Source organism: Lepidochelys olivacea, assembly GCF_965140295.1.
Source record: "Lepidochelys olivacea isolate rLepOli2 genome assembly, chromosome: 2".
Lineage (NCBI taxonomy): Eukaryota > Metazoa > Chordata > Testudines > Cheloniidae > Lepidochelys > Lepidochelys olivacea.
This window is the reverse complement of record NC_140412.1, coordinates 27,919,720-27,946,067: the sequence shown is the minus strand read 5'-3', so window position 1 is coordinate 27,946,067 and position 26,348 is coordinate 27,919,720. Positions and strand designations below refer to the sequence as shown.

Here is a 26,348-nt window from a genome sequence, read left to right as displayed (position 1 = left end):
GGCACCATGGCATCCATAACCAGGATTTAACATTACTATGGGGCTTCAGAGTCCCAATTTCAAGCTAAGAGTTTGGCTCTGAGGAGTTCTTTGGGAGGGAGCAGTTTTGGGGGACTGACTACTGCAGAGGGTCATTGGTTCCTATTGCTAAAAACAGGATAGCAAAAAATGGAGGCAAAACATGCTGGGCCTGATCCGCTGAAGTCCGTGGGAACTGCAGCTACTCCACAGGATTTGGCTCATTTGGTCCTCATCCATCACGTTATTTCAAATGTTCAAAGTTTCGCTGATGTTCAGTGAAACATCTCTGCCTTTAATGTAAAGGGGCATTGAAGGAATTAAGGAAAACAGAAAATAACAGCCACTCTGTGTGTGATTAACTCGGTTGCAAGGAGATCTGTTTTTTCATTCAGTGTTTGTTTATTTTGCTTTTGCACTGAACAACCAGCCAAAATACTTTACCTTAAGTGGCTTTTATGAGTAAATACATCCATTATTCTTATAAGTCCATCTAGAGAGCCTACAGACAACAAGTCCATCTTTGCAGGGCAGGCGCCCTTTGGCCATCAGTTAGGAAGCAGGAATGACAATAAGCCCAAATGATGCTTGTTGCTAATTACATTGGAATGTACATTGGAAAAACATATTAATCATATCAGTATTTTACCCAACAGAGTAGCTGTAAATGAATATATTTTTGTAACTTTTCCTAATCCTGATGAATGCCCTACATAGCAAGTTCAGTATCCCATGCTAACCTCCTTCTCCGCAATGCAAGGATAAAAGAGAATTAAGAATTTATAATATATCTTGTGCTTACTAGTTGCAACAGAGGGGAAAAAAATCTTTAAAACACTGGAATGTAACTGATTACCGATTGTTGGACCGGCATTTCACTGAGTACCCTACCACAATTTAAAATAATGGATTCCATTAGCAGAGGGTATACGTGAAAGGTAACATAAGGTCATCTTAATGTTATTACACCCAAAAGTCATTTTTCAAGCGCAGAAAACCTATTTAAAGCCTCCACTAGGGTCATCAGGTAAAGGAACAAGGAAACTAGCTTCCATGTAGCAAGGCTAGCAGAAGCACTTGAAGGAAAGTAGTAATGATACAAACTAAAACTGCCTCAGCTTTCAGCCAGCCGAATTTGGATGAAGCCTATCCCATTTGCCAAAGCGTTTGGATTCGTGTATTCTACTCAAGTCTTGGCTTGACTTTCAGATTTCTCAGTTACATATCATATCTCTATGTAAGGACAGCAAATTCTCTCTCTCTGTGTGTATATATATATTTTCCTCTTGCTCTCTTTCCTTTTCCAGGGAGAATGGAATAAAGGGGAGAGAGAGAGAGAAGGGGGGAGGGGGAGCGAAAGAAAACATACTCCATCCATATTTCTCTGAAATTTCCAAGGTGATGGCTAGCTTCAGGTACTTACTCCAACAGTTCATTCCCATTCCCATTCCCCTCACACCCTCTGTGTTTTACTTTCTAACCCATGCGTTCCCTGCCAGCACAAAAATCACAAGGAAGAGGACAAAGCAACACTAAAAAGCTGCAGTTCTAATAGAGCTGTGGAGTCCAACTTTACTCTTCCCACAAGCAGGAGTGCAGAGTGAGCAGGGCTGGGGTTAAAAAAACATCCTCAAACCTATGGCTCCCAGGCAGATACACAGAGGGATGACTCACATTCAGCATTCTCCTTCTGTAGCAGGCCCTCTTTAGGATGGAAAAATAGTTTAGTGACTAGAGCAGTGGACTTGAACTCAGGAGTCCAGGTCCCATTCCCACCTCAGCCACAGATTTCAATGGAAGTTACAAGCCTAAATACCTTTGAGGATCTGAGCCTGTTATGGATTAAACTGAAATAAATCCCATTAGTAAGGATCACTCATCTAAAGCATCTAAAAATCCAAACTCTTTTTAGTTAATAGTTTAATCCATTCATGAACGTCAACAATTATCAATAGAGTTCAGTCTTAAATAACTGGCCATGCTAACAGGCTATGACCAAAATCACCATAGGGATTCAGTTCATCTCTTCAGTAGAATTAAATTTGTGCTTCTTTTCCATTATTGTTAAAAACAGCCAGAAAATATAAAAGAACCTGATAAGAGGAAGTTTGATTTTGTTAAATGTCAGTATTCCTTACATACGGTGTTGTTGTAGCAGCGTTGGTCCCAGGATATTAGAGAGACAACTTAAGTCATCTTAGATCTTGAAGGATTGAGGCTACCCAAACGAAAGAGTAGAGAATGCACTTAAAACTGTTCTAGATTGTAACCAGGTGTATGAAACACTGGAGAAACAAGGTGTGTGAAGTAATATATTTTATTGGACCAACTGCGGTTGGCAAACAAGACAAGTTTCAGAGCTCTGTGTAAGCATGAAAGTTTGTCTGTCTATCTCACCAACAGAAGTTGGCCCAATAAAAGATACTACCTTGCCCATCTTGTTTCTCCAGTGTTCCTTACAGATGATTACTACTTAGAACAGTTTCAAGTGCATTCTTCACTCTTTTGGGTACTCTCAATCCTTCAAGATCTAACTTCCATAGCAGCTACAAGCCTCTGTGTATATTTAGTATTCAAAATGTATTAAAGGCCTTCTGGGGTTTTCCAATATAAAATGTATTCCTAGGTAGTTTTTAAGTAACTAAGGTGTTTATATAGCCTCAACCATTTGGTCATTAGATGTGCAAAACATCTGTATCTTTATTTTGCTCTTACTCATCATTATTAAGATAATTCATTAGAGCATTTACTGGGTGTTCTATAGAACATCACCTGTAGCTGGGGGAAGGTTTTTGCCTTGTTTTTACTGTACACTCTTTTGTACAACTGGGCCACCCTTCTTTCATGTGCTGGTGTTTTAGAATTTTTAGCTCCCCATAAGTCTAATAATTACAGCAAGGGAGTGGGCATCAGAACTCCTGGATTCTAGTCTTGACTTTGCAACCTTAGCTAAGTCACTTAATCACTTTGTGGCTCAGATTCCCCATCTGAAAGATGGGCAGTGTTTGGAGATTTCATGTTTTTAATATGCTTAGATCCAGTTGAAAAGCACTTTACAAAGGCAATTTATTTATAAAACATTTCTGGTAGATATTTGAATGTATGTTGCCTTTATTTAAGTCTCTAACTCTTGATGATGTCATGACCTATTTAGCGTTTTAGAGGGTTGGTTGGGGTTTTATTTTGTTTGTTTGTGTTTCATTTTTTAATTATTATAGGATGCATGCATCCCTTGTTTCTTTTTTATGGAAGAGTATAAAGATTTTTTCAGTGCTTTTAAATCTAAGAAGGTGTTTTTATTTGATTTTGCTGACCCAGAATACTCTCCCTCACAACTTTACTTGCTTTTCTCGTTTCCAAAGCCAATCCTGAATTCATTATTATGGCAAATGGCTTAGACTATTTTTCTGATTTAACAGAACAGCAGTCTACCAAGGAATCCATAGTATCTGCCAGTTACTCTCTTTATCTATTTTAGAAAGCAAATTCTTCCTGTAGGAACTAATGTCCTACATGCGCATACCACTCAAGGATTGATCATGTAAATTCAGCCTCTGCAGCCATGAAATCCTTGGGTTCTGGTGTGATTGTTGATTAGGATGTACATGGTCATGGTGATTTCTCAAAAACTGACTTTTGCCTACTTGCAACTGGACCAGGCAACGAAGTTGGAGCATCAGATGTAAATCAGTCTTCATTTCTGATTACCTGGGCCACATTTCAGTCACTAACGAGGAGGTGAAAGGCTGTAGATCCCTTACCAATCCCCTGTACTATCCAGTTTTCCATTTGCCAATTACTCTTAATCTTCTAATCCTAAAATATTTTCTAATGCTCCTGTTTATCCAGTTGCTTTGTGCAATATAGCATCCAGAACATTTTAACAAACCCACACTTATGAAGTTCTTCATGTCATGCAGGCCAGGACAGATTCTTGGCTTTAATGCTTGTTTCTATAAAACCACCCTACCAGTTCCTTAAACTCCGAGAGGAAGAACTACCTCTCACAACATGGAAGAATCTTTAGGGTATATCTACCCTTTGAATTATGCACTAAAATGGTATTAATGCCTGTGCAGGAAGAACAGAGTTGTGTTAGCGATGCTAAGAGCCCATGCAGTCCCCAAGCTTTCTGTGTTATTTGCATCTCTTAAGCAAGCAAGCAAGCAAGCACCTATGGGGGTCACAGTCACTTGAAATAAGCATGCTCTTCTCAGGATTGATTCCATTCCCATTAAAGTCAGTGGGAGATTTGGCATGGACTTTAAAAGGTAGTAAGATCAGGCCTTTTTTTTTTTTAAACAAAAGTCTGACAGAACCACAATAGTTTTTAATTTAAGGCCATCAAGCCAGGCTCTGTTAAAACAATGGGAGCCAGTGACACTCAGAAACTCTTAGAACCAGGAACTTGGTTTGCATTTAAAGTACTGTACAACAATACTTAACACCAGAGAAAATATAACACACCATGCCATTCTTCATACCCTTAAAATATATTTTAAATTATGGGACAGATTTTTGGCCGCTGTAAGTTAACATAGCCCCATTAACATCAATGCAGCTACACTGATTTACACCAGTGAAGGATCTGGCCCCATAATTTTAGAAAACTTTATTTTCTGTGCTTTTCTTCTTTTTTTTTGTTGTGTGTTTTTGTTTCTGTCCTTTCAGCTTATATCTAAGCGTCTCCTTTTTTTTATTACTTTTACCAGCTCTCTTCATCAACAGACATAATACACCACTGGCGAACACTAGCATAAAGACTAAGATACAAGCAGTACATCAAAAAAGGAGAGATGGTAACAGAGCCTGTCTCAGAACACTGAAATGGTACTCCAATCTATAGCACTTTTGTATGACTGTAGCAATAACCTTTGTTTGAACTAAAAATGCTGATCTAAATATCTGTTCTGCAGCTGGTATAATTTGTCCTCAAATGCTTTGATTGAGACAAAGACTGAGGGGATCATAAAGATATCAGTTTAGACGGCATCTTACTTTGGGGCAAAATGTCTCAAGGTCTGGCAGTTCTGGAACGTATAGCTATTTTAGATACAAATAATCATTTTTAGAATTTACTATCTTAAGCACTATATATTTAGAAAGCTCTCAGTAGATAGGCTAGTAAATGCAGAGATTCCATTTGAGCTAACACTGGGTATGTGTTTTGAAGATGCAAACATTCTGAACCAGATTGCACGACCTTAACTCGTATGAGTGAGCCCTCACAAGAGTAGTCCAATAGACTTCAACGGGTCTATTTGTGTAGATAAAAAAAAATTCTCCTATTGATACACAATTAATATTACCCTATGTCAATGTTACCAAGTACTTATTTATATGCACAAATACAATATTTTGTATTAAATTTCAAGAAAATAACTAATATGTCATTTGTTCTATTCATGGTGATGGGGTCATCCTTAATTTTTTGAAAACCTAATGTTATGACTGTTGGAAGCTAAATACAGAGGAAATCCAGATTCCCAGATAATATGCACAGTAAGTAGACATATCAGACTGCTGCTCCACTTCAGCCTACTGTTCATTTGGACTCAATCTAGACTTACTCTGACTCTCATGGAATAAATCAAATTACTGAGATGCATTGAGAGATATGGGGTGACAGCCAGACCTCGACAAAAAGAATTCTAATAGAGGACACCAGGGAAGAAAGAGAAAGGCCACTGGCTTCTATAGCAACTATGGAGAACAGTAGATTCATCAGAGCCAACCTGTGTTGTGTTCTGGACATATCCTTGAGGTGTTCAGTGCACCCAGATCCAATTAGAGCACATTAGAGTGTCATGCCATTCAGCTGTCAGAGAAAGACCCCAACCATGCAACAAGTTCCTTGTGGTGAGATCTCTGGCACCTGTGTAAAGTACCATTTGCATCAACAGATTTCCCACATGATTGCTAGGACCATCTGCACAGAACTCATTGCAGTATCAGGCCAAAAGTGACTATTTTCAGATCTAACCTATGTGCAATATTTTTAGGAAAACCTAATCTTTCAAATGGGAGAAACAAAAGTATCAGTTTAGCCATTCACAGGAAACTGGATCAGTTCAACTGATACCATAGGGCTACCAAGATGCACAGTAGCGAAACAGGAGCTCACAAAGTAAAAAGAAATGAAGAAGCTAATGAGTGCACAAAGAACTCTGATCCAGCTGGAAGCTAAGATTTCACAGTCAACAATCAAATATTAGAATTGTGGGGGGATATCCAAAGGCAATAATGTATATGAGTTTGTACAGAATTTGCTCCTGGAAACAGCATACCAGGACACACTCATGCACAGCAATTCCTAACCAGACCAATGAACAAAGTACCACTTCCATATTTTAGGGCCTGGTTTTGGAATAACTGAGCTAAATGCCAATAAACCCTAGAAAATCAAATTTAGATCAGTTTCTCTAAACACAAGAGAAAGTTAAAATCCAGTTAAATGAAAGTTTTCATTAACTGATGTCAACAAGCAACATAAAATTAGTGATTTTACGGGTAGCTCACCTAATGTCCAAGATGAACTTGAAAAGCGGTCAGTTAAGCAATGTATTCAGCTCATCATTCACATCCACAAAAATGCAGGAGCTTTAATCGTTATTATTTACTCTTTAAACGCTAGTAACAAATATCAGAATCAGAAGGCAGATTCCTCTTGAAAGTGGACTATGCTACTAACACAAGTGTGATCACTGTAGTTATTTACGTCTCCAGTATAGATTCTGAACACATTTGTAGAGATTCCTTTGTGAAAACTGCCAAAGCTACTAGTGGAAGCCATAATGATCAGGAGGGATGTCAGCTACATTTATATCCCCACAAACTGATCAAGCCCTCTTGCTCTTAACTCCACAGCTCCCCATCTAATCCGTATATTAATGACATTTAAGAGTGGAGAATAGAATAGAAGAGATTATTAATAATAGAACTACTGTTTCCTACTGGATTGAATCCTAGTTACGACAGCACTGACTTAATCCCCAATCACACCGCATACCTTTAATGTGAGAAAAAGGTCTGCTCCCAGCCTCTGATTAGTCTGTAGGATGGTCACACAACAGAATGCTTCATCTGGACGCATTAGATAACAATTAGGGAACACTTTCAACAGCTTCTTATTAACCAATGAAACTTGCCTCCTCAGTCAGAGCTGTGTATAGTGGTAATATCCACACGGAAAAAAAAACTAAACAGACTAAAGCTGGATAAGATCCCCACAACTTTGCAGAGCTACAGAACTGTCATAAATATAAAGGGAAGGGTAAACACCTTTAAAATCCCTCCTGGCCAGAGGAAAAACCCTTTCACCTGTAAAGGGTTAAGAAGCTAGGATAACCTCACTGGCACCTGACCAAAATGACCAATGAGGAGACAAGATACTTTCAAAGCTGGAGGGGGGGAAAACAAAGGTTCTCTCAGTCTGTGTGATGCTTTTGCCAGGAACAGAACAGGAATGGAGTCTTAGAACTTAGTAAGTAATCTAGCTAGATATGTGTTAGATTCTGTTTTGTTTAAATGGCTGATAAAATAGCTGTGCTGAATGGAATGGATATTTCTGTTTTTGTGTCTTTTTGTAACTTAAGGTTTTGCTGAGAGGGATTCTCTGTGTTTTGAATCGAATTACCCTGTAAGATATTTACCATCCTGATTTTACAGAGGTGATTCTTTCACTTTTTCTTCTATTAAAATTCTTCTTTTAAGAACCTGATTGCTCATTGTTCTTAAGATCCATGGGTTTGGGTCTGTGTTTACCTATGCAAATTGGTGAGGATTTTTATCAAACCTTCCCCAGGAAAGGCGGTGTAGGGTTTGGAGAGGATTTTGGGGGGAAAGACGTTTCCAAGCAGGCTCTTTCCTGGTTATATATCTGTCAGATGCTTGGTGGTGGCAGCAATAAAGTCCAACAGAAAAAGGAAAATAGTTTGTACCTTGGGGAAGTTTTAACCTAAGCTGGTAAAAATAAGGTTAGGAGGTTTTCATGCAGGTCCCCACATCTGTACCCTAGAGTTCAGAGTGGGGAAGGAACCTTGACAAATATAAAATGGCTACCAAGACTAGTGGAGATTAGCAAAATTAGAGGAGAAATTAATTAAATGGAAATCAGCAAAACTGAGCACTCCATTTATCTCATGGGAAGATATCACTCTGATAACCGCATAAAGCTGATAAGGCACTTGTCTGGCAAAACAGCAATGTGCTAACAAATGTTTTCTAAAATTCATTTTGTATTAATCTCCCAGAAACTGCTCAACAGAATGTACCCAATCCTATAAAACTAGATATATCTCAATGAACTAAAGAAAAAGGGGGGAGGGACAAAGCATTTAAAAATTGCCTCCCCAAATTACATCTCATCTCTAAAGAAGCCAAAGACATAGAATCATAGAATCATAGAATCATAGGATATCAGGGTTGGAAGGGACCCCAGAAGGTCATCTAGTCCAACCCCCTGCTCGAAGCAGGACCAATTCCCAGTTAAATCATGCCAGCCAGGGCTTTGTCAAGCCTGACCTTAAAAACCTCTAAGGAAGGAGATTCTACCACCTCCCTAGGTAACGCATTCCAGTGTTTCACCACCCTCTTAGTGAAAAAGTTTTTCCTAATATCCAATCTAAACCTCCCCCACTGCAACTTGAGACCATTACTCCTCGTTCTGTCATCTGCTACGATTGAGAACAGTCTAGAGCCATCCTCTTTGGAACCCCCTTTCAGATAGTTGAAAGCAGCTATCAAATCCCCCCTCATTCTTCTCTTCTGCAGGCTAAACAATCCCAGCTCCCTCAGCCTCTCCTCATAACTCATGTGTTCCAGTCCCCTAATCATTTTTGTTGCCCTTCGCTGGACTCTCTCCAATTTATCCACATCCTTCTTGAAGTGTGGGGCCCAAAACTGGACACAGTACTCCAGATGAGGCCTCACCAATGTCGAATAGAGGGGAACGATCACGTCCCTTGATCTGCTCGCTATGCCCCTACTTATACATCCCAAAATGCCATTGGCCTTCTTGGCAACAAGGGCACAATGCTGACTCATATCCAGCTTCTCGTCCACTGTCACCCCTAGGTCCTTTTCCGCAGAACTGCTGCCTAGCCATTCGGTCCCTAGTCTGTAGCTGTGCATTGGGTTCTTCCGTCCTAAGTGCAGGACCCTGCACTTATCCTTATTAAACCTCATCAGATTTCTTTTGGCCCAATCCTCCAATTTGTCTAGGTCTTTCTGTATCCTATCCCTGCCCTCCAGCGTATCTACCACTCCTCCCAGTTTAGTATCATCCGCAAATTTGCTGAGAGTGCAATCCACACCATCCTCCAGATCATTTATGAAGATAAAAGGTACATCTTCCTCTTCATTAAATATTCTAGACAAGTCAAAGCCTACACAGCAGTAAGACCACAAGGTTCTATGGTCTGAATTACGTACATCCTTACTTCACAAAGTCACTGTGTTTTACAAGAAATAATAAAGGAGTTTGTGTACCTGGACTTGAAGCCATATGTGCAGCTGTATTTTGGGGATGAAAGTAGGATAACAAAAACATATTTCTAAAAGGTTGCACAGAGGCAGGTGTTGCTCGTGTGATATGTTTCAAAACAGATTTGATTTTTTTTCCCCCACAAGCCCTTGCAAACGGACCTAGTCCTTATCAGTCTAAAAACTGATACTGGATTTTTCTCTATTCTTTTTCCTTTTTCTATGGTGCATGTTGGGGGGGAGGGGATGTTTGTTTTTTGTTTACAGTTTTTTCTAAACAGGCCTTATATACACAGAGTCCAAGAGTCAGTAGCAAGCCCCACGGGTGAAACTTTCATATAGCACAAAACCTGACTAATCACCATGAGACAGATTAAATATGTGAAGCTGTGCTAATACCCACCCTCTAGCTTCTGTACCCATCTTCCTTGCCTAAAACATCATAAATCCCTAACTACCTCCATCCTAACAACAACAGAACAGTTTGTTAAGTGCAGTTGCATCAATAAATCAGCCCTTAATCCCATTCCACGAGCATTTCAAATTAATTTTGATTACAGAGGGGTTTGTTGTTTTTTCCTCAGACCATATCAGAATTTTAAGCAGATTGTTTTGATGAACCACTACTATTCATATGCAGTTCCTCTTTCTTAGAATGTAGGAGTCTTTGACTGACAACCAATTTCTAATAAAACGGCATTCAAGCTCTAATTAATACAATTCCATGCTCTTGTATTAGACTTCAACATTTTCCCAAGCCCTTGTGAAACAGACACGGTAGCAACACAAACGTGTGGGTGCAAAGGGGAATTTCAGATGTCCTTTTAGTATGTTTATGAATGTAGCAAAGCTGTTCAGAATTGTGAAGCATGAAAATATTAATCAGTTACATATCTTCTAACATGTTCTGCATCAACATCTGGTGTATGTGCAAGTGATGAAGTATAGTATTTGGCACAGAGGCTTATTTAATCTTCTCTTCCCAAATTGGGCAGAGAAAATCAGCACTCTTTAAAAAGTTAAGTTTCCAGATCCAATTGTTCCTTTAAAATCAGCAGCATTGTATAGGCTGTCTGTTCTATTTTAGAACATGTTTCTGGTCTGAGAAAAGACTGATCTTAACTGATTATCTATGTGCTGTTTCCTAACGCTTTTTGTCTTTCCTGCAGTATCTTACTACCAGGGCTTAGTAGACAAGTATAGTCTAGGTTCAGCTGCTTTACTTCTAGTTCTATCAGTTCAAACTGAGATAGCTCACACATCTGTTTTATTTCTGAAAATACTCCATAGGAAAAGTGTCCAGCTCACTCTAATCAAGCATAAACTTTCCTATAAATAACCAAGGACCTAATGAAATAATTGTTTGGGGAAAATGAAAGTGTGTTTAGAAACTCAAATTCCTCTGTGCTGTATGCCTTAGCTGTCCCTGTCTGAACGTATTCCTGACAGCATGGATCAGTTGCTCTAAGATGCTGTCCCCAGAGTCAGCAAACTGAAACTATAGCAGAAAATCCAGGTATTAACATCATATTACGTGCTAATTATAAACCATCATTTCACATTGACATTATTCACTTCCATCCTCTTTTATCTAAATCATGTATTTGCTTTCTAATCACAGTTTGACAGGAGAGAGCGTCTGACACAAGACAGTGAAGTGATCTTTTAATAAGACAGCAGTTCAAAGACTGTAGCTTTTATGCATAATAACAATCTTGATTTGATTTGCTGTTCCATAAAAAGATTTTGTAGAATTTCACCAAGTGAGAGGAAAAAAAGTTAAGAGCTTAAAAAGCTACAAGTGCTTGAGTAGTGGTGCTGTTTCTAAGTATTCCTTAAGGTGAGATGTTTGCCATCTTGACCTCCTATCTGAATTGTCTCCTTGTAACAACAGTCTCTGCAGGTATTACTAAATATTTCTACTACTGCACTTCTCTCTCTCTCTCTCTTTTTAATGTTTCTTGGAATTCTCTCTGGTCATTAGTACCAGGTCAGTCCATCATGTCTGATGTAAACATGCTCCTGAAATTGGGTTGACATTTGAACTCATTTTACTTGCGATCTCTGTTCCTAACTGATCCAAATTATTTTTATTCCAAAGTGAATTTGTAGGTCAAAGAGTATACAGGCCTTCTAGTGCTCGTCACAGATCATTCATAAAGGGGGTTAAAATATTATTTTTTAACTCAGTTAAATGTAGATTTTAAGATTATCGGTTTTTACACGAAGGAAATGTTAACGTTAATATCTCTGTCTAGGTTCAAATAACTAAAATAGTGGACAACATGAGACAATCTTTTCAATCTATTCTTTATGGTAAAAATGTACAATTTTTATCCTTCGTATTGGACAATGCAGTAGCATCAATGCTAAAAATTAGATCAAAAAATTATTAGCTAAGGCAATAGCCCAACCTTTATATGCATATTAATTTGAACTGCAGTGTGAATGTTATTATTGACTGTTACTTTTACAGCCCAATCTTAGTTTCCCATTGTGCAGAAGTATAACCCAGTTGCTCTAGCACTAGATCACTTTAGTGTCCCACTTTCTGTTCTCTAAGACTGCAAGATCAATAAGCAAAGGTTTGACTCCCAGCAGCCACAGACCTATAGTTCCTTTTAATTTGCAGCTACATTCTAGTGTCCATCTGGTTATTTTAAACAGTTATTTTCTTTTTTCTTTTCTCTCTCTGATACAGAGAAGCTTTCAGACACGATTACTCTAAGTTGCCTGTTTGCCAACTAAAATCTTTTACTATTCATTATCACAAAGACTAAATTACATACAAGAAAGCCTATGACTGAAAAGCCAGTTACTACTCAACCAGATTTACAGTGAACCTCCAAAAACACTGACTTAATATATCCTATCCCCTCATCGGCGTAACAATTTTGGTAATTTATAGCAACCAATGGGTAAATAAAACGGTGAATACAATAAGCCTGAATGGATCTAAGCAGTCCTGTGGTTTAAGTTGGCTACATGAGATACTTAAATTATGCTAGTTTATGATGAAGAAGTAGGAGTTGCTTTATAATCACCTGGGGTGCCTATCCCATTCCCCATTTATTTCTTTGCAAGAAGCAGGTGTATGAGGAGGCGGAGTAGGGATATGGAAGATACAAACCTGCACATCATAAGTCCCGTTTAGTAAGAGAGGTCTTTGGGAATTGATGTCCTGAAGCACTCCTGAAAGCACAGTGCGGTTGACTTTCTGGAAGTCTTTGGAGTGGCTGAACTGCACCATGTTGTGGAGAGCCAAAATTTTAGTGTCAAGCTCCGCATCCTGCCTGGTACGGTTGTGCAGTCCTAGGTGGTACTTGCGGAAGTGTTTGATGAGATCTGTGGGGTCGTTCCCATAGTAACCATAACCACAGATGTTGCATTTGAAGTCCTGAAGCTCTGGAGACAGAGGCGCTGTATCTGGGTTATCATTTGCTGACAAATCTGCTTTTGATTTGTTCGGCCTTAAACCCCCATCTGAAGGCACTTGTGGGTTTTTTGAGGCCACTGGGACCGGACTTGAGCCTTGGCCATCAGTTTGACTGCTTTGCACTTGCACGGTTTCATCTGTAGCTTTTGGCGATGTCTGATGCTCTTTGTCTGTCTCCACTGGATCTCCTGATGGGGTGAAGACCACACCTTGGGTGTCATCTGCATCTGATCTTAGAGGAGACTTCAAGGGCTCACAGATTCCCCCAACAGCTGGAGATGAGAAAGCCAGCATATTTCTGTCTGTCACCTCATCATGAGGAAAGGACAGAACATTTCCTCCCTTATTGTGGCTTTCATAATTGAAGCCAGCCTTTTCACTCAGCACTGAGCTTTTTAAGTCTTTTTTAATGCTGGAAGATGGCTCTTGGATATGCAGGCAAAGATCCTCCTTGTTGTTTAGCTCTGCAGAATCACCCTGGTCAGTGTTTTCTTGCATCTGATCTGCAGAAAATTCTTTTTTCCTTCCAGACTCTTCGTTTTCAGTACCTGTAGACTCAAGGGTCTGTACCTCACCTTCACTAGCAATGTTTCTTAGAGGGGGATTCTTTTTCCGGACCATATCTGCCAAAAAAGAGAGACAAAAAATTATGTAATTATTTGAAATATAGAGTAGATTGTAACCCTGGCATTTTTTCAGCATTCTAAAACCAGAAGAAACAGTTTTTGTCAAACAGATTTTAGCTAGTTAGTCTATGTAGCAAAATGGAAACATACAAAAAAAAATTGGCCACTTTTTGAGTGCACTCAATTACAAAAATTCCTTTAAAATCTGTGAAAATCTAACTTCCATCAGAGTAAGTAAATTAAAGGTTTCATTACCTTTTCCAAAAATAATGGTTAGTTAAAGCCAGCAGGAATTTTAAAGAATGTGTTCTTGAAAATCATTTTAGTATACGGAGGGGGGTGGAGCCTTTGTGGTCTAATGTGAATACATTGCACAACTAGACAAAGTGTAGTTTAGCAGACATATGCCTACCACACATAGCCAGGAGTACTTGAACAGGCTATTATAAAGATATCAGATTTAGGTGAGCAAGTTACTTTGAGGTTTTAGGAAAGTTATCTTTCCTAAACAGATATCTGTTGCTTCTTAGCAAAAGCTTCCCCTTTGTACCATTGTAAACTGCAACCTAGATTAACGTGAAATACTAGACTCCAGTCCTGAAAACTATTACTCATGCAAGTAGTCTAATTTGCCACATAGGGAGAGCCAGATTTCAGTAGGACTACAAATGTGAGTAAAGTTTTACAAAACTGAATCCATAAATTTTACTTCACTGTTTTGGTTGATTACAGGTCTATCCAGGAAACACCTGGAGGTGAAGCAGGTCTAACCATCTGAATCTTTTTCTGTATATCTGTTGAATCTTAACTTCAGGCATTACCAGTACTGCCAAGTAGGAAGACATACCTCCCAGGTCTCTATATGGAAACTGTGACCATACAGAAAGTAAGAGGTTAACATTGATGACTTACTGCTAACTGAAAAGGGAATGTCTGAAAGAACGGTGACTGTGGTATATAGGTAGGGTGCCCAACTGCAGATGCACTACATAGGCAATTGTGATTACCCTTGAGGAATTTTTTTAAGATGATACCTTCTTGCACAGTGCATGTATGGGCTCTGGATTAGGATGCTCATCAGCAGCTGCTTTGATCTATTTGTGTTCACACGCTGACTACGTGTAGAAGACAGATGTTCTACAGTATTTTCTATGGTTTTCTTTTTGCCGGTGCTGCACACAATGGTGGTTGTTTTCCCCCTGCCAAATGGTGTGTGGTCTAGTGGCAGCAGACTGCACTAACATACATGAGAGCCAAGCCTGAGACTCAAACTTGATCATCGGCTCCCAGGCCAACAGTGACTGTGAGTGCTACATTACATCTTTCCGTGAGCAGAGGGCCCCCTGGCAATTTTGAGAGCAGTGCTGATGCTTTTCAAATGGTGCCATATCCAGACCTCCTAGAAAGTAGGATGATCTTCTCAAAACAATACCTAGAGAAGGAGGGCTGGGGCGAGAAGGTAAAATAAAGGAATCAGCATCTGTACTTCCTTCTATTTATATCTGCTCCACATGAAAGGGCAGTGTGTACTACACTGTGAAAAAAAGACAACTTCTCATGGAAAATGTTCCCCTTGTGCCTAGGGCTTTGTTGTCTTTGCAGTTGAGCTGATCCACAGGCAGCATTGTCTGCAACGAGACTAAATTGACATGCAGTGCTAACTCATATTACACACATACGGACATTCCGTATGGTCTTAATTGGTTTCTTAACACTCTAGTGCAATTCCTTATTTTAGTAAGCAAACATGCCTGTGAACCAAATGCCTTCTCCTCTTTCAACTAGATCATAACTGCCAATGCATACATGTGCTGAAAAAATAAATAAATAACACTTGAACAATTAAGTCAGTCACTAGTCAGGACTGTAACAACAGAGACTTCTTGATACAGCGAGGGCAGGTTAAGCAATACAGCCCCAACCCCACAAAACATGTAAGCATGTGCCCAACTTGAAGCATCTGAGTAGGCCCATTGACTAATAGTATTACTGCTGTTCTATGGGACTTCTGACACGTTGATGGTTACATATGCTTACATGATTTGCAGGATCAGGGTCTATGCTAGGTGTCTTTCTAAATCCATGTTTGCTTGGCACCTGCTTACACAATCTAAACGATCTATAATTTAATCATACTTCCACTGAAACCCACGGGCAAATTAAAAAGGAACATCAATTGTGTTAGGTAAGAAGACTCCAGAGGTCTAATAAGAGAACATCATGGTGTTTTCTTAGGTCAAAATTAAACAGGGCTGAATTTCTGCTTTTTTAATGTTTTTGCAACTGGTTCTTTGGGTAGATAAGGAGAGTTTGGGACCTTGTAATATTCATGTAACTAGAGCGAGACAAAATGAAAGACATTCTAAAAGAATCCCCACACACGCAAGAGCACCAAGAAAATTGGGGCTACAAGCAGCCTTACTAGATAGGACTCCAGATATAGATGTCCTGTGTTCAATCTCAACTTCCATGTCTGAGGGGCCATGTGCATATGTAGGCAACACTGAATACTTCTGCTTAAGGGAGTTTTCCATGCTGTGTTTTATAGTCATTAAAAATATGAAAATTTTCATATAAATAGAAATTGTTCTCAAGCTGTATGCAAGATTATTTTTTTTTAATATTCTGTGATTTACTTGGTTGGTATTTATTCTAGAGAACCCTTAGAAAAGAAATACTTTTCTTGTTGCTGGAATTCCATCACTATAATTTTTCAGAAAGACATATTATGTAAATAAAAGCACATTTGCAGTACTTTTAAATCAAGGAAACCATCCACTAGCAAGTCTTAAGTTAGATACAGGAAGAATATAGCCACTCAAATTATTATCTCCAAGACAAATAACAGATTGCACAATGTTTTATTGTGTGCCAAGAACTTTTTCAGTTAACATTTTCACTTGAAAAAATGGATCACATACTTGTAAAATCATACCCAGCATTGACTTCATAAGGCATGTGGCTTTAGAGTGCTTTTTACAATTATTAATTCTATTAGTCAACTAGCAGGAGGGCTAATGCAATTGTCTTAGAAGATGCACGGAAGACACAGAAGACATTTTGAGAGCTGATCTGTACATCTGCAAAACAAAACAAAACAAAGGTTTTCCTTCCTAAATTATGCATTCACAATGTTACTTTCACTTAAAAACATTATTATGCCTATTTTATATTCACATGCAAGCATCACTGGGCACTATACCAAGAATGGCAGCAAGCTATTCTGTACTTCAGTCAAGCCTGAGAAGTGCTACATCTCTCTCTCTCTCTCTCTCTCTCACGCACACACATGCACATAGAGATTATGCTATCACATTAAATTGCCTCAGATGTCAGTTTCACCCAAGAATGTAAAACAGATGTTGAAATCTAGCTGGAGATGTTGTTTAGCAAAAAAACGCTTTTTTTTATAAATTAACATATATTCCACATTGCTGGGAACTGTATGGCTTTAAAGGGACTGGTAATTAAATACCAGCTCAGTGGTTCAAATCCAGCCCATGCTGGCAGTGACTGAAAGTCATCATCTATTGGTTGAATATTGTCCCACAATAAAATGAATCTAAGTAGTATTAACTTCGTTGCTAGTGGGCAAGTGTCCATATGACAAAAACATAGTCACACAGTGACAGAAAAGTTCATTCGCAGTCTCAGCAAAAAGACTAAGTGCTAAATGTGCACAGAGATTGAACTACCTGCTCATCACTGGAGGTGGTAATCTTTCCACAACAAAGGGAAGATTTAAAGCCTGATCTGAAGCCCTCTGAAATCAAGGAAACTGCCTTCAACAGGCTTTGGATCAGGCCTTTGAGTAAGGTAGTGTGCAGAACTGGGTTTGGGGGTTCTACAAGCCTGTGGCCCTTCATTATCCTATTTTCATGGGAGAGGGGAGGAGTGAGGTAGCCTTGAAAATATAAATTAATGTAAAGTGATCAAATGGGTTCAAAGTTGGTCACTGATTTTTTCCTGAAGGTGATGAGTTGTCTGTCTAGGTACTTACATGTCCCCATATCCATCACAATAGCATCTGAGGCCCTCACAAGTGCTTCTATTTTTAAACCACAGTAATAGTTATTCATGCTTTCCCTGGAAGGGGGGAAGAAAGGAAATTGTTTTTTTAGGCTGAACTAAAAACGTTAACGCTGACTCTGGAGGTATGCACTGTCCGTTACCTGAGTCATAACTGTTTTGTGGAAAATCTGTACTCCAGCAACTTTCACCAGCTAGAGATCTTACCAGCTCAATTTAAGAATTTAGAGATCAGGATATTGCAGATACAAGTCATCTTAGTCCAGCTGACAGACTCATGGTTACATTGCCCCGGAACAATGTATTGTTCCCCTTTCCACCTAAAACCTGTTTCCTGTTAAGCTGAATATGTTTATGTCAGTGTGGGTAAATTCACAGATGTATAGATTCCAAGGGAAGGGACCACTGTGATCATCTAGTCTGACTTTTTGTATAACACTGGCCCTAGAACTTCCCCAACATAATCCCAAGAGCAATCCAATCTTGATTTAAAAATTGCCAGTGATGGAGAATCCACCACCACCCTTAGTAAATTGTTCCAATGGTTAATTACCCTCACTGTTAAACATTCACACCTCATTTCCAGTCTGAAGTTGTCAAACTTCAACTTCCAGCCACTGCATCATGTTATACCTTTCTCTGCTAGATTGAAGAGCACGTTATCAAATATTTGTTCCCCATAAATGCGACTGCACAGTATTTAACAGGGCAGCTGTATGTCAGGGTAAAAAGCATTCAAAGCAGACAGTAGGCTCTCCGTGTAAGATTTAGCTAGAGTCTACCTCTGATATACACACTTTAGTTATGTGATTATTATAAAGGCACTAAACTTCAGGCCAGATTTTATTCGTGCGCTCTTTATATTACAATAACAGATTTGGAAAGATGTGTGAACTTTGTGATATACCAATGACTAGTATGGTATTTGGGGCACAGGTAGATAAGTAGAAGGCAAGTCGATGGGACCTATGAACACTGTGGCTTTAGTTATGCCAGTACATCCTAGAAATTCAAAAGCTATTGACATTTAACAGCATGCAGTAGGATCTCTGTGTCAAGGAACAGTGGAAATTATGCTATTCACCGTGTCACACACATACACACATATATAAATTATGCACGCACACACACACACACACAGAGCTAAAACATCAGACATGTCACCAAAACAATGCAGCAAAAGTCAGTAAACTCTCAATGTCCCAGCTTAATATATGCCTAATAGTTACCTACCTCACATAAGTATTGCCAGGCTTAATTAAATAATGGACGTAAAACTCTCTGTGAGCCTCTACTGAAAGCTGCTATATAGCACAAAGTATTATTTCAAAAATCATTACGACCACAAAAAAAGACCTGTGGAATTCCAGCCTACAATGTCTGATGGGCTTGGAAATGCTCTATTATTAAAAGGAGACTGTCAGACTAATTTTCAAAACATTTTGAACTTTTTTTCCTCATCACAGTTCTGATAACACCTTGACAGTTAGAAAATGAATCTTATCTGTGGAATAGCATACATTTACACTGGTTTGTATTGTTGGGTTGGATAAGAGAGCAGGGGTTTTGGAATTAGTTTGGCATTCTCTTGTAAAGCAAAGAAGAATGACATGTATTTTGATGTCTTCCGACACTTCACCCCACCATGCAGTGGCATGGGAAAATGTTGCTGAGGTTTTCTTTTTCTCTCCCTCATCTCCAAGGGGGTGGGGGGAGATTATTTCACACAAAGATACTACAAACACTGTAGGCTGGGTTTTATTCAAACAAACAAGAAAAACACAACAACTTAGAAGTCTTGTTAAAGGTGTTTGTTCTGCCCAACTATATAAAGTCCGAAATGGGCTGAAGCCTTCCTACCTAACAGGCCATTTCTCTCCCTCTTCCTCCTGCTGTAGTCATGATCAATAAGTACTCCCAGGCTGGAAATCCCTAGCCAAAGGAAAGGCAGTTTCCAGTAGGGTGCCCCCCATGAGGACCCCTCAATCTTAGAATTTACTTTCCACCCAGTGCATATTCAACAGCCCAAACTGGCAACAATTATGATCAGAAGGTCAACAAAGAGCAACTAGAGAGAATCTATCTTTTATATTTTTGAATCCAAATAAGCACAAAAACACCTCGTCTTAAGGCTTCACTACTGAGAGGAAAGAGGAGCTTCAGACCTCTTTACATCTGGAATTGAAGCACTGGGCTCTGAACAGAAGGATAGCAGAATAGACTTATTCACAAACAACCCACTGATTCTCAAGAGCACTTCCTTCCCTTTTGTATCAGTGCCCCAAAACATGAAAGAAGGAAGAAAGGCAAGGCAAGACAAGTCATGGCTCTAGCAAAGTGCCCCCACAGCTGACTTTTAATATATGAGGGCCTGATCCTACAAACCTGAAATAACATGACCAGTCCTTCGTGTGTGTAACTGCTTTCAATAAATTACAGCTCCTCACATGAGTAAAGATCTGCAGGATCAAACAATTATTTTGTAAAAAGTTTTCTGTTCAATGGTCTAAAGAGACTTGCTGTCTTGATACTCTATATTCTGTATGCACCACTTAAATTGTGATTGCATAATCGAGTTAGAAAATTCAGGGCTGCCGATAAATATATTGCTTATAGTTCTTGATGGCAGAAGAGCTACTAAACCACCAAGCTGGATTTCCCTCCCTTTTTCAGGCGCTCCAGTACAAACACCGATCATCCAATTCATTTCTTTACAAAATGTTTCAAACTTTGTTTAAAAAAGAAAAAAGTTACATGCTATGCTGTCTTGTTCATTCCCATTTAAATTTGCTCTCCCTGCATTGATCATTCATGATTCTTGAAAGGTACATCTTTGACATCTTAAATCCTGTTGAGGTAGAAAGTGCTATCACTTTCAAACAACTCTCATCAAATAAATCTCCTATTAATTTGCATCATATTAATCGAAAACAATATTTTCTATTAGCATATGCTTCAGAGCACAGAGGACATTAATAGTCCTCTAGCCACTGCACAAAATCTAAGTGTTTCTATGGGATAAAATAGATGCTATTTAGCTTGCTCATTTCAGAGAATTTAGGAGTGCAGTTTGAAAACATTTTGCTTAAGTCTTTGATCCAAAGCTTGCTCATTACATTTAAAATTTACGATCAGCATAATCCTACATTCAATTTTCAGGTAAAGTCAAAAGGAGATTTGCCAATCGGGGATGCACAATTGGACCTTTTGTTATCTCCCAGCTAAATGTACAGTAACAAAACTATTACTTTTGTAATAACAAATCTGCCTTACTGTCCTGTATATATTTTGTTTTTAACAATTAAAAGTATTTTTTTTAAAAAGAACTGTTAATTTATCAAGGATGGATATGCCTGAAAAACAGACAGATTAGCCCTTTCCTTTAGTTCAGCTTTGCACTCTCTTCCAACCATGGATCTTCAAGGGCTTCACAAACACTAATCAATTAAGCCTCACATAACTCTATAAGGTGGACAAAGTAGTATTATTTCCATTCTACAGATGGGTTAACTGATCGCCAGAGAAGAGAAGTGACTTGGCCCAATGTCATGCAGCAGGTCAGCAGCAGAGCTAGGAACAGAACCCAGCTCTCCAGAGTCCCAGGCCCATTTCACTCTCCTGTGCATTATTTCAGCACAGAGAGTTTCAAGCCAGCACTGGGCAAAAGGCCAACCTCTTGTAATTTAATAAGGTTCAGAAAGAGCACCTCATGGAAAAATCTAAATGCTTCAATTTATCATGACAGTTATGGGATGAACTGGCATTTTATTTGGATGTAAATTAGTCTCCAAAACAGAATAAAAAGGCCATGCTTTCTGAGAATATTGTACCTCTGCTTCTCTGCTCTCAATTTGTCTAAAACCAGCTCTGTGTATTAAAGGTGTTTTAATTTTTATGTGTTGATGTTGCTTTGTGTGCTCCCCAGTCTGTTATTTTACTGCAGAGTAAATCTAAAATGATTGTTCACAGTAGTGAAACAACTGCCTTTGTAACAACACTTAGTTCCCCCATGGCACGCACAGCCCAGACATCCACACTGAATTTACCGGTTATTTTATTAATTTAGCAAAAAGTAGGTACATTTTATAGAAGCATAGGAATTACCTGACTGGATGAGACCACAGATTCTTTTAGTCCAGTATCTTACCTCCAACAGTAGCCAGTGACAGATGCTTCAGAGTAAGGTGCAAGAAACCCTGCAGTGGACAGTTATGAAATAAACTGCCCATAAGAAAAATTTCCTCCTATCACCCAGTAGTTAGACGGTGGCTTATTTTCTGAAGCATGAGGATTATATCCCTTACATAACTTTTTTATGTTTTAGTATTTGCTATTATAATTCTGGATATTCTTGACATTCATATAAACCTCTAATACCTTTTTCAGTTCTATTATGATCTAGTCTTTAATAGTATCTTGTGGCAATATGTTCCACAGTCTAATTATGTATTGTGTGAAAAAGCATTTCTTTTATCAATTTTGAATTAGCCACCTGTAAATTTAACAGAATTTTTTCTTGTTCTTGCACAGGGTGAATAGAAGATTCCAATATACAATCTCTATATTATTCACTGTTTTACATCTTTTTATCATGTTCGTCTCTTGGGTAAGCTATCACAATCTTTTCAAATCTCTCTTCATACAAAAGTTTTTCCAGGTCCCTAATCATTCTCCTTGCCTGTCTCTGAACCCCCTCTAATTCTGTAATATCCTGTATCCTCAAAAGAGTAATTAGATACACAAAATCGTAACATAACTGTAAAATTCCCAAATGACAACGTTAAGATACTTATATTAGTTCAGAAACAGTGTAACATATGAATATAGAAAGAAAGACAGATTCAGGAATTAATTGCACATGTCATTTTGAAAAATGTGTTACCCAAAATATTCAGAGATGAGTACAATATATATTTGTACATTACTTTGCATATAATAATGTACAAATCTACAAATATTGATGGGCCAAGGAAACAGCAGTAGAATATTAGTAGTCATAACTAAGATTATGGTATATTGCCATTATCGAAAACAATTACAGCTGAGGGCTTTTTTCTTTCAACTTTATATTGCTGTTGACCTTAAATTCATTATTTTTCCCCTATTCATCATAAGTTTAACATCATAAAAGATGAGATCCATGACACAGGCAAGGGCAGAGCTGTACAATGCTTTTAAGGCAAGGATAAGAAATTTAAATTTGATACATGAGCCAGTTGTGCAATTCAAATAGGGGAGTCCCATGGCAGGATTGAACAGCGAAGAAGATATTTGCTGATCCCTTTTGGATATATTAAAAGGGAGCAATATGAAAATCAGGCAGGGTAGAACACAGGAGGTTTACAGTAAGCGAGGCAGAGATAATGGGGACATAGACAAGTATTTTTCCCGTAGGGATTAAAAGGAAGAAAGGAGATTTTGCTATGGTTTAAGGAACGGCCAGCAAGGTCCAATGAGAGCATGTATGTGTGAGAGGAAAAGGAGGACTCAAAGATATCACCAAGACTGCACATAAACAGGGAGGAAGGCATTGTCAACAGCAATAGAGTTAAGAGGAAACACACATGGTTCAGGAGATAAGATCTCAATTTTGGCTATATTAAGTCTGAGCTGGTGGCAGGCCATCCAAGATGAAATGAAACAAACAATAACTTCACTCACTTTTTTTATCAAGATTACAGAACGTGTGTCAGTCTAAGTGGAAGTCTTGTTCTTTTCAGCCAGGGAATAAGCCCACTTTTCTTGCTAACCCAAAACTCCCTTTGAAGACAATGGGAGTTTGGGGTTTGCAAGTGACGCGGAACTGGATCCGAGAGATTTGGCAGAGGTACAGCACACTGCAATGCAGAGACACAGGGTAGGACCTAGTTCCCAGGCTGTCAGAAATCAGGTATGGATGGGAGTGACTCGTTTGTTCTTTTGGCTTGTGGAACACTATGGGCTGATGGCAAAAGTCCCACAGGCTTCAAAGGGACCGGAATTAAGGCCCATGGCTGCTCCCTGTGCATGTGCCACCTCCTAGTCACAAAAAACAAGCATCAGATGAAATTGCTCACTCAGACAAAACCAAAAGATGTTGAATTGATACGCTGTCTCCAAAATCTGATGAGTTTGAGCATCCAAGAGAGAAAACTGGGAGCCAAAAAATTAAAGCAGCAAAGAAACTCAAAAATAAATTGGAGGAAGCTTTTAGTTAGGGATGGATGAATTGGCACAGATAAAATAAGGTCACACCCAAACTTTCACCCCAAACCCAAACTGAAACAAAACCTTCTGAGGGGAAAGGAAGTAAGGGAAGAACGGGATGAGTATTGGCTGAGATTTCATAAAAGTTCAGCTAAATTCAGTTTGAAGACGGGAGTGGAAGAAAGAAACAAACAGGGTATCAAGGGTGGGATTCCTGACAGACCAAAAGTGGAGAGAGGGAAAGAGACACAGGGGAGACTGTTCACTTCTGTATCTTTCCTATATCCAGCCTGGACCAGAAGCAAAAATGCCAAAATGCCATGGGAAAGGATATTCTCATGGTATTTTTCCAGCAAAAGTACCAAAAAGCTCACAAAATCACCCCTTCTTACAAGATTGCTGACCTGGGCTTGCAGACACAAAATGTATGGATAGGACAAGTGAGGGCAATGGGAGTCAAGCACACTTACATTAGAGCTGACTTTGGCAGCTTGTTTAGGGGGCTTATGCAAACTGAGCTGCACCTTCAAAGCTTCTGATATTCCCCTACTGTGTAGTTTTACTCTTGCCTGAGCATGCTCAAGAGAACTCACATTCAAAGAATGCGGGGAAGGGGCGACAGAAGATTCATTTTTCTATCTGTTCTTTTAAAACAACAAAAATGCAAATCTACAGGCTGAGTAATGTTGGTAAGAATGGATAGCTAATGCTGTTCCAGGCTTTCCAATTTCCATACGCTAACACTAACTGGAGATATTATTAAATCTATAAGCTATTTTGATGCTTTGATCAGCAAATTGAACATATATATGTATATAATGGCTCTAGATACACAAAGTTTACAAAACTATTAAGTTTCCCTATTCCAATTATTTCCCCCACATGCTGGGAGTTAACATATATCCCATAGCCATACATTCCCATCACAGACTGTTTTATTTCATAATAGATTTAAGAATTTAGATTTTTTTTAAATGGGATATGTTTGGCAATCGATATAAAGATTTTCTATCCATTTGGAATGAATCGTCTATTAACTCTGATCTTGCTATGGCAATGACTGATACGATTTTCAGCTCTATTTGATTTGGGTGTCAAGTAAGGAGGGAGGCCTGTTCAGCATTATATTATACAATTTTATATTTTATGTCCCTTGTGAAAATGTACTCTACGTTAATACAAATAAGTCAGATTCTGCTTTTGCAGTGGGCACAAATGACGCAACTCTCCCTTGTGACTGGGGGACAACAGCAGCAGCAGAAACACAACAAAAAATTGGTTTGTGTGTTCCCTACATAAAACAGCAGTTATGCCTAATCAAGAAAGCTTGGCCATTTGTCAGAAATTAGAGAGCTGACATTGGAACCCAATATTAGTTTTAGCCAAGATATTGGTGAACTATCTTGCATTTGGGATCAGCATTATCGACTGGAAAACGATTTCCATTGTAGCACATATCACAAAGCACCCATACTAACGCCAAAAAAACAGAGCCACTTTCTTAGAGAAACACAGGAGTCAAAGGGAATAGAAATGTGTTCGCTGTTAAGTGGTTTCTCCTTAATCAGTGTTAAATCAGTAACATACTTTTGGGGGGAAGGCAGGGAGGCATACAGCCATAGTAATTTTTGGTTATGAAGATGCTTCACAACAGAGAAGAATTTTTGAGGAGGTGAAGAAGTGGGTGCCCTCCTCAGGGTTCAATAGAGTGTGTGTTTTCAATACAGTATATAATTTCTGTAGCACCATTTTGGTTCTCCTGGGGAAGCAAAGCAAACACAGACTATTAAAAACTCTGCTGTAAACATGTGATATGGTTATTACAGTGGCTTCAAGCAGTGTGCTCTTGTGTCCATCTTCCAATGGCAAGTGATGCCAACTTCAGCTTACTGATTGCTGGAAGAATATATAGAGTGGGAAAAAAAAGTGTTTCTGAATCATTTTCTGCCCAACTCCCACATGAACTTTCCATGGGAAAATCTCATAATACTGAAGTATGTGATTTTATGAATCTAGCTTTTAGCTCTTGATAGAAGATTTCTGACTCCTGGCTTTGATTCTTTATTGCATGAAGGGGTATAGTGCCAAAAGTCCTCACATTACCCTCTACAATACAGAACTTTAATTTAAACCCTGGTAATCTGCCAAGATCATAAAACAGATACAAAGAAGTTTTAAAAATTGATTTAAAATATTGATTTCTCTGAGAGCTAAATATGTTATTTCCACAAATGTAAAGACAACACAGGTTGCAAAATCCACACTGCAATATATATATACACACACATAACATTACCACCACTAGTGCTTACTGACTCGGGTTGAGGTTTATAGTGGAAAACTGTAGTCCAATGAGCACAGAGAGACCAAAATTGGACATAATTATGTCCACTGGAGGACACTTTTTCAATCCAAGGAGACTAGCTATAACTATAGTTCATCAACAGCAGTTCTATGTACTTCATGTTGTGTGTGTGTGTATATATATAAAATCATTTCCTTTAAATGGTTGAGCAGAACAAACACCACCTTTCACCCCCTCCTTATGCCCTACCTCTCACAAAAAAAAC

The 26,348-nt window shown here is 38.7% G+C and overlaps 1 protein-coding gene across 3 annotated transcripts in view; it reads right to left on the bottom strand.

Annotated features, from left to right (window-relative positions):
- The window catches only part of TRPS1 (transcriptional repressor GATA binding 1), a 264,038-nt gene that overhangs the window by 202,080 nt on the left and 35,610 nt on the right, over positions 1-26,348 (bottom strand). The window contains exons 2-4 of one of the 3 annotated variants that reach the window (XM_084621568.1): positions 17,564-17,649; positions 16,485-16,643; positions 12,632-13,560 (exon numbers count right to left, since the gene is read on the bottom strand). In XM_084621568.1, the coding sequence (XP_084477694.1) occupies positions 12,632-13,560; positions 16,485-16,521 (966 nt within the window). In that variant the 5' untranslated portion in view covers positions 16,522-16,643; positions 17,564-17,649. The remainder of the gene's footprint in view (positions 1-12,631; positions 13,561-16,484; positions 16,644-17,563; positions 17,650-26,348) is intronic. The other 2 variants (XM_084621569.1, XM_084621570.1) reach the window with 2 other exon arrangements.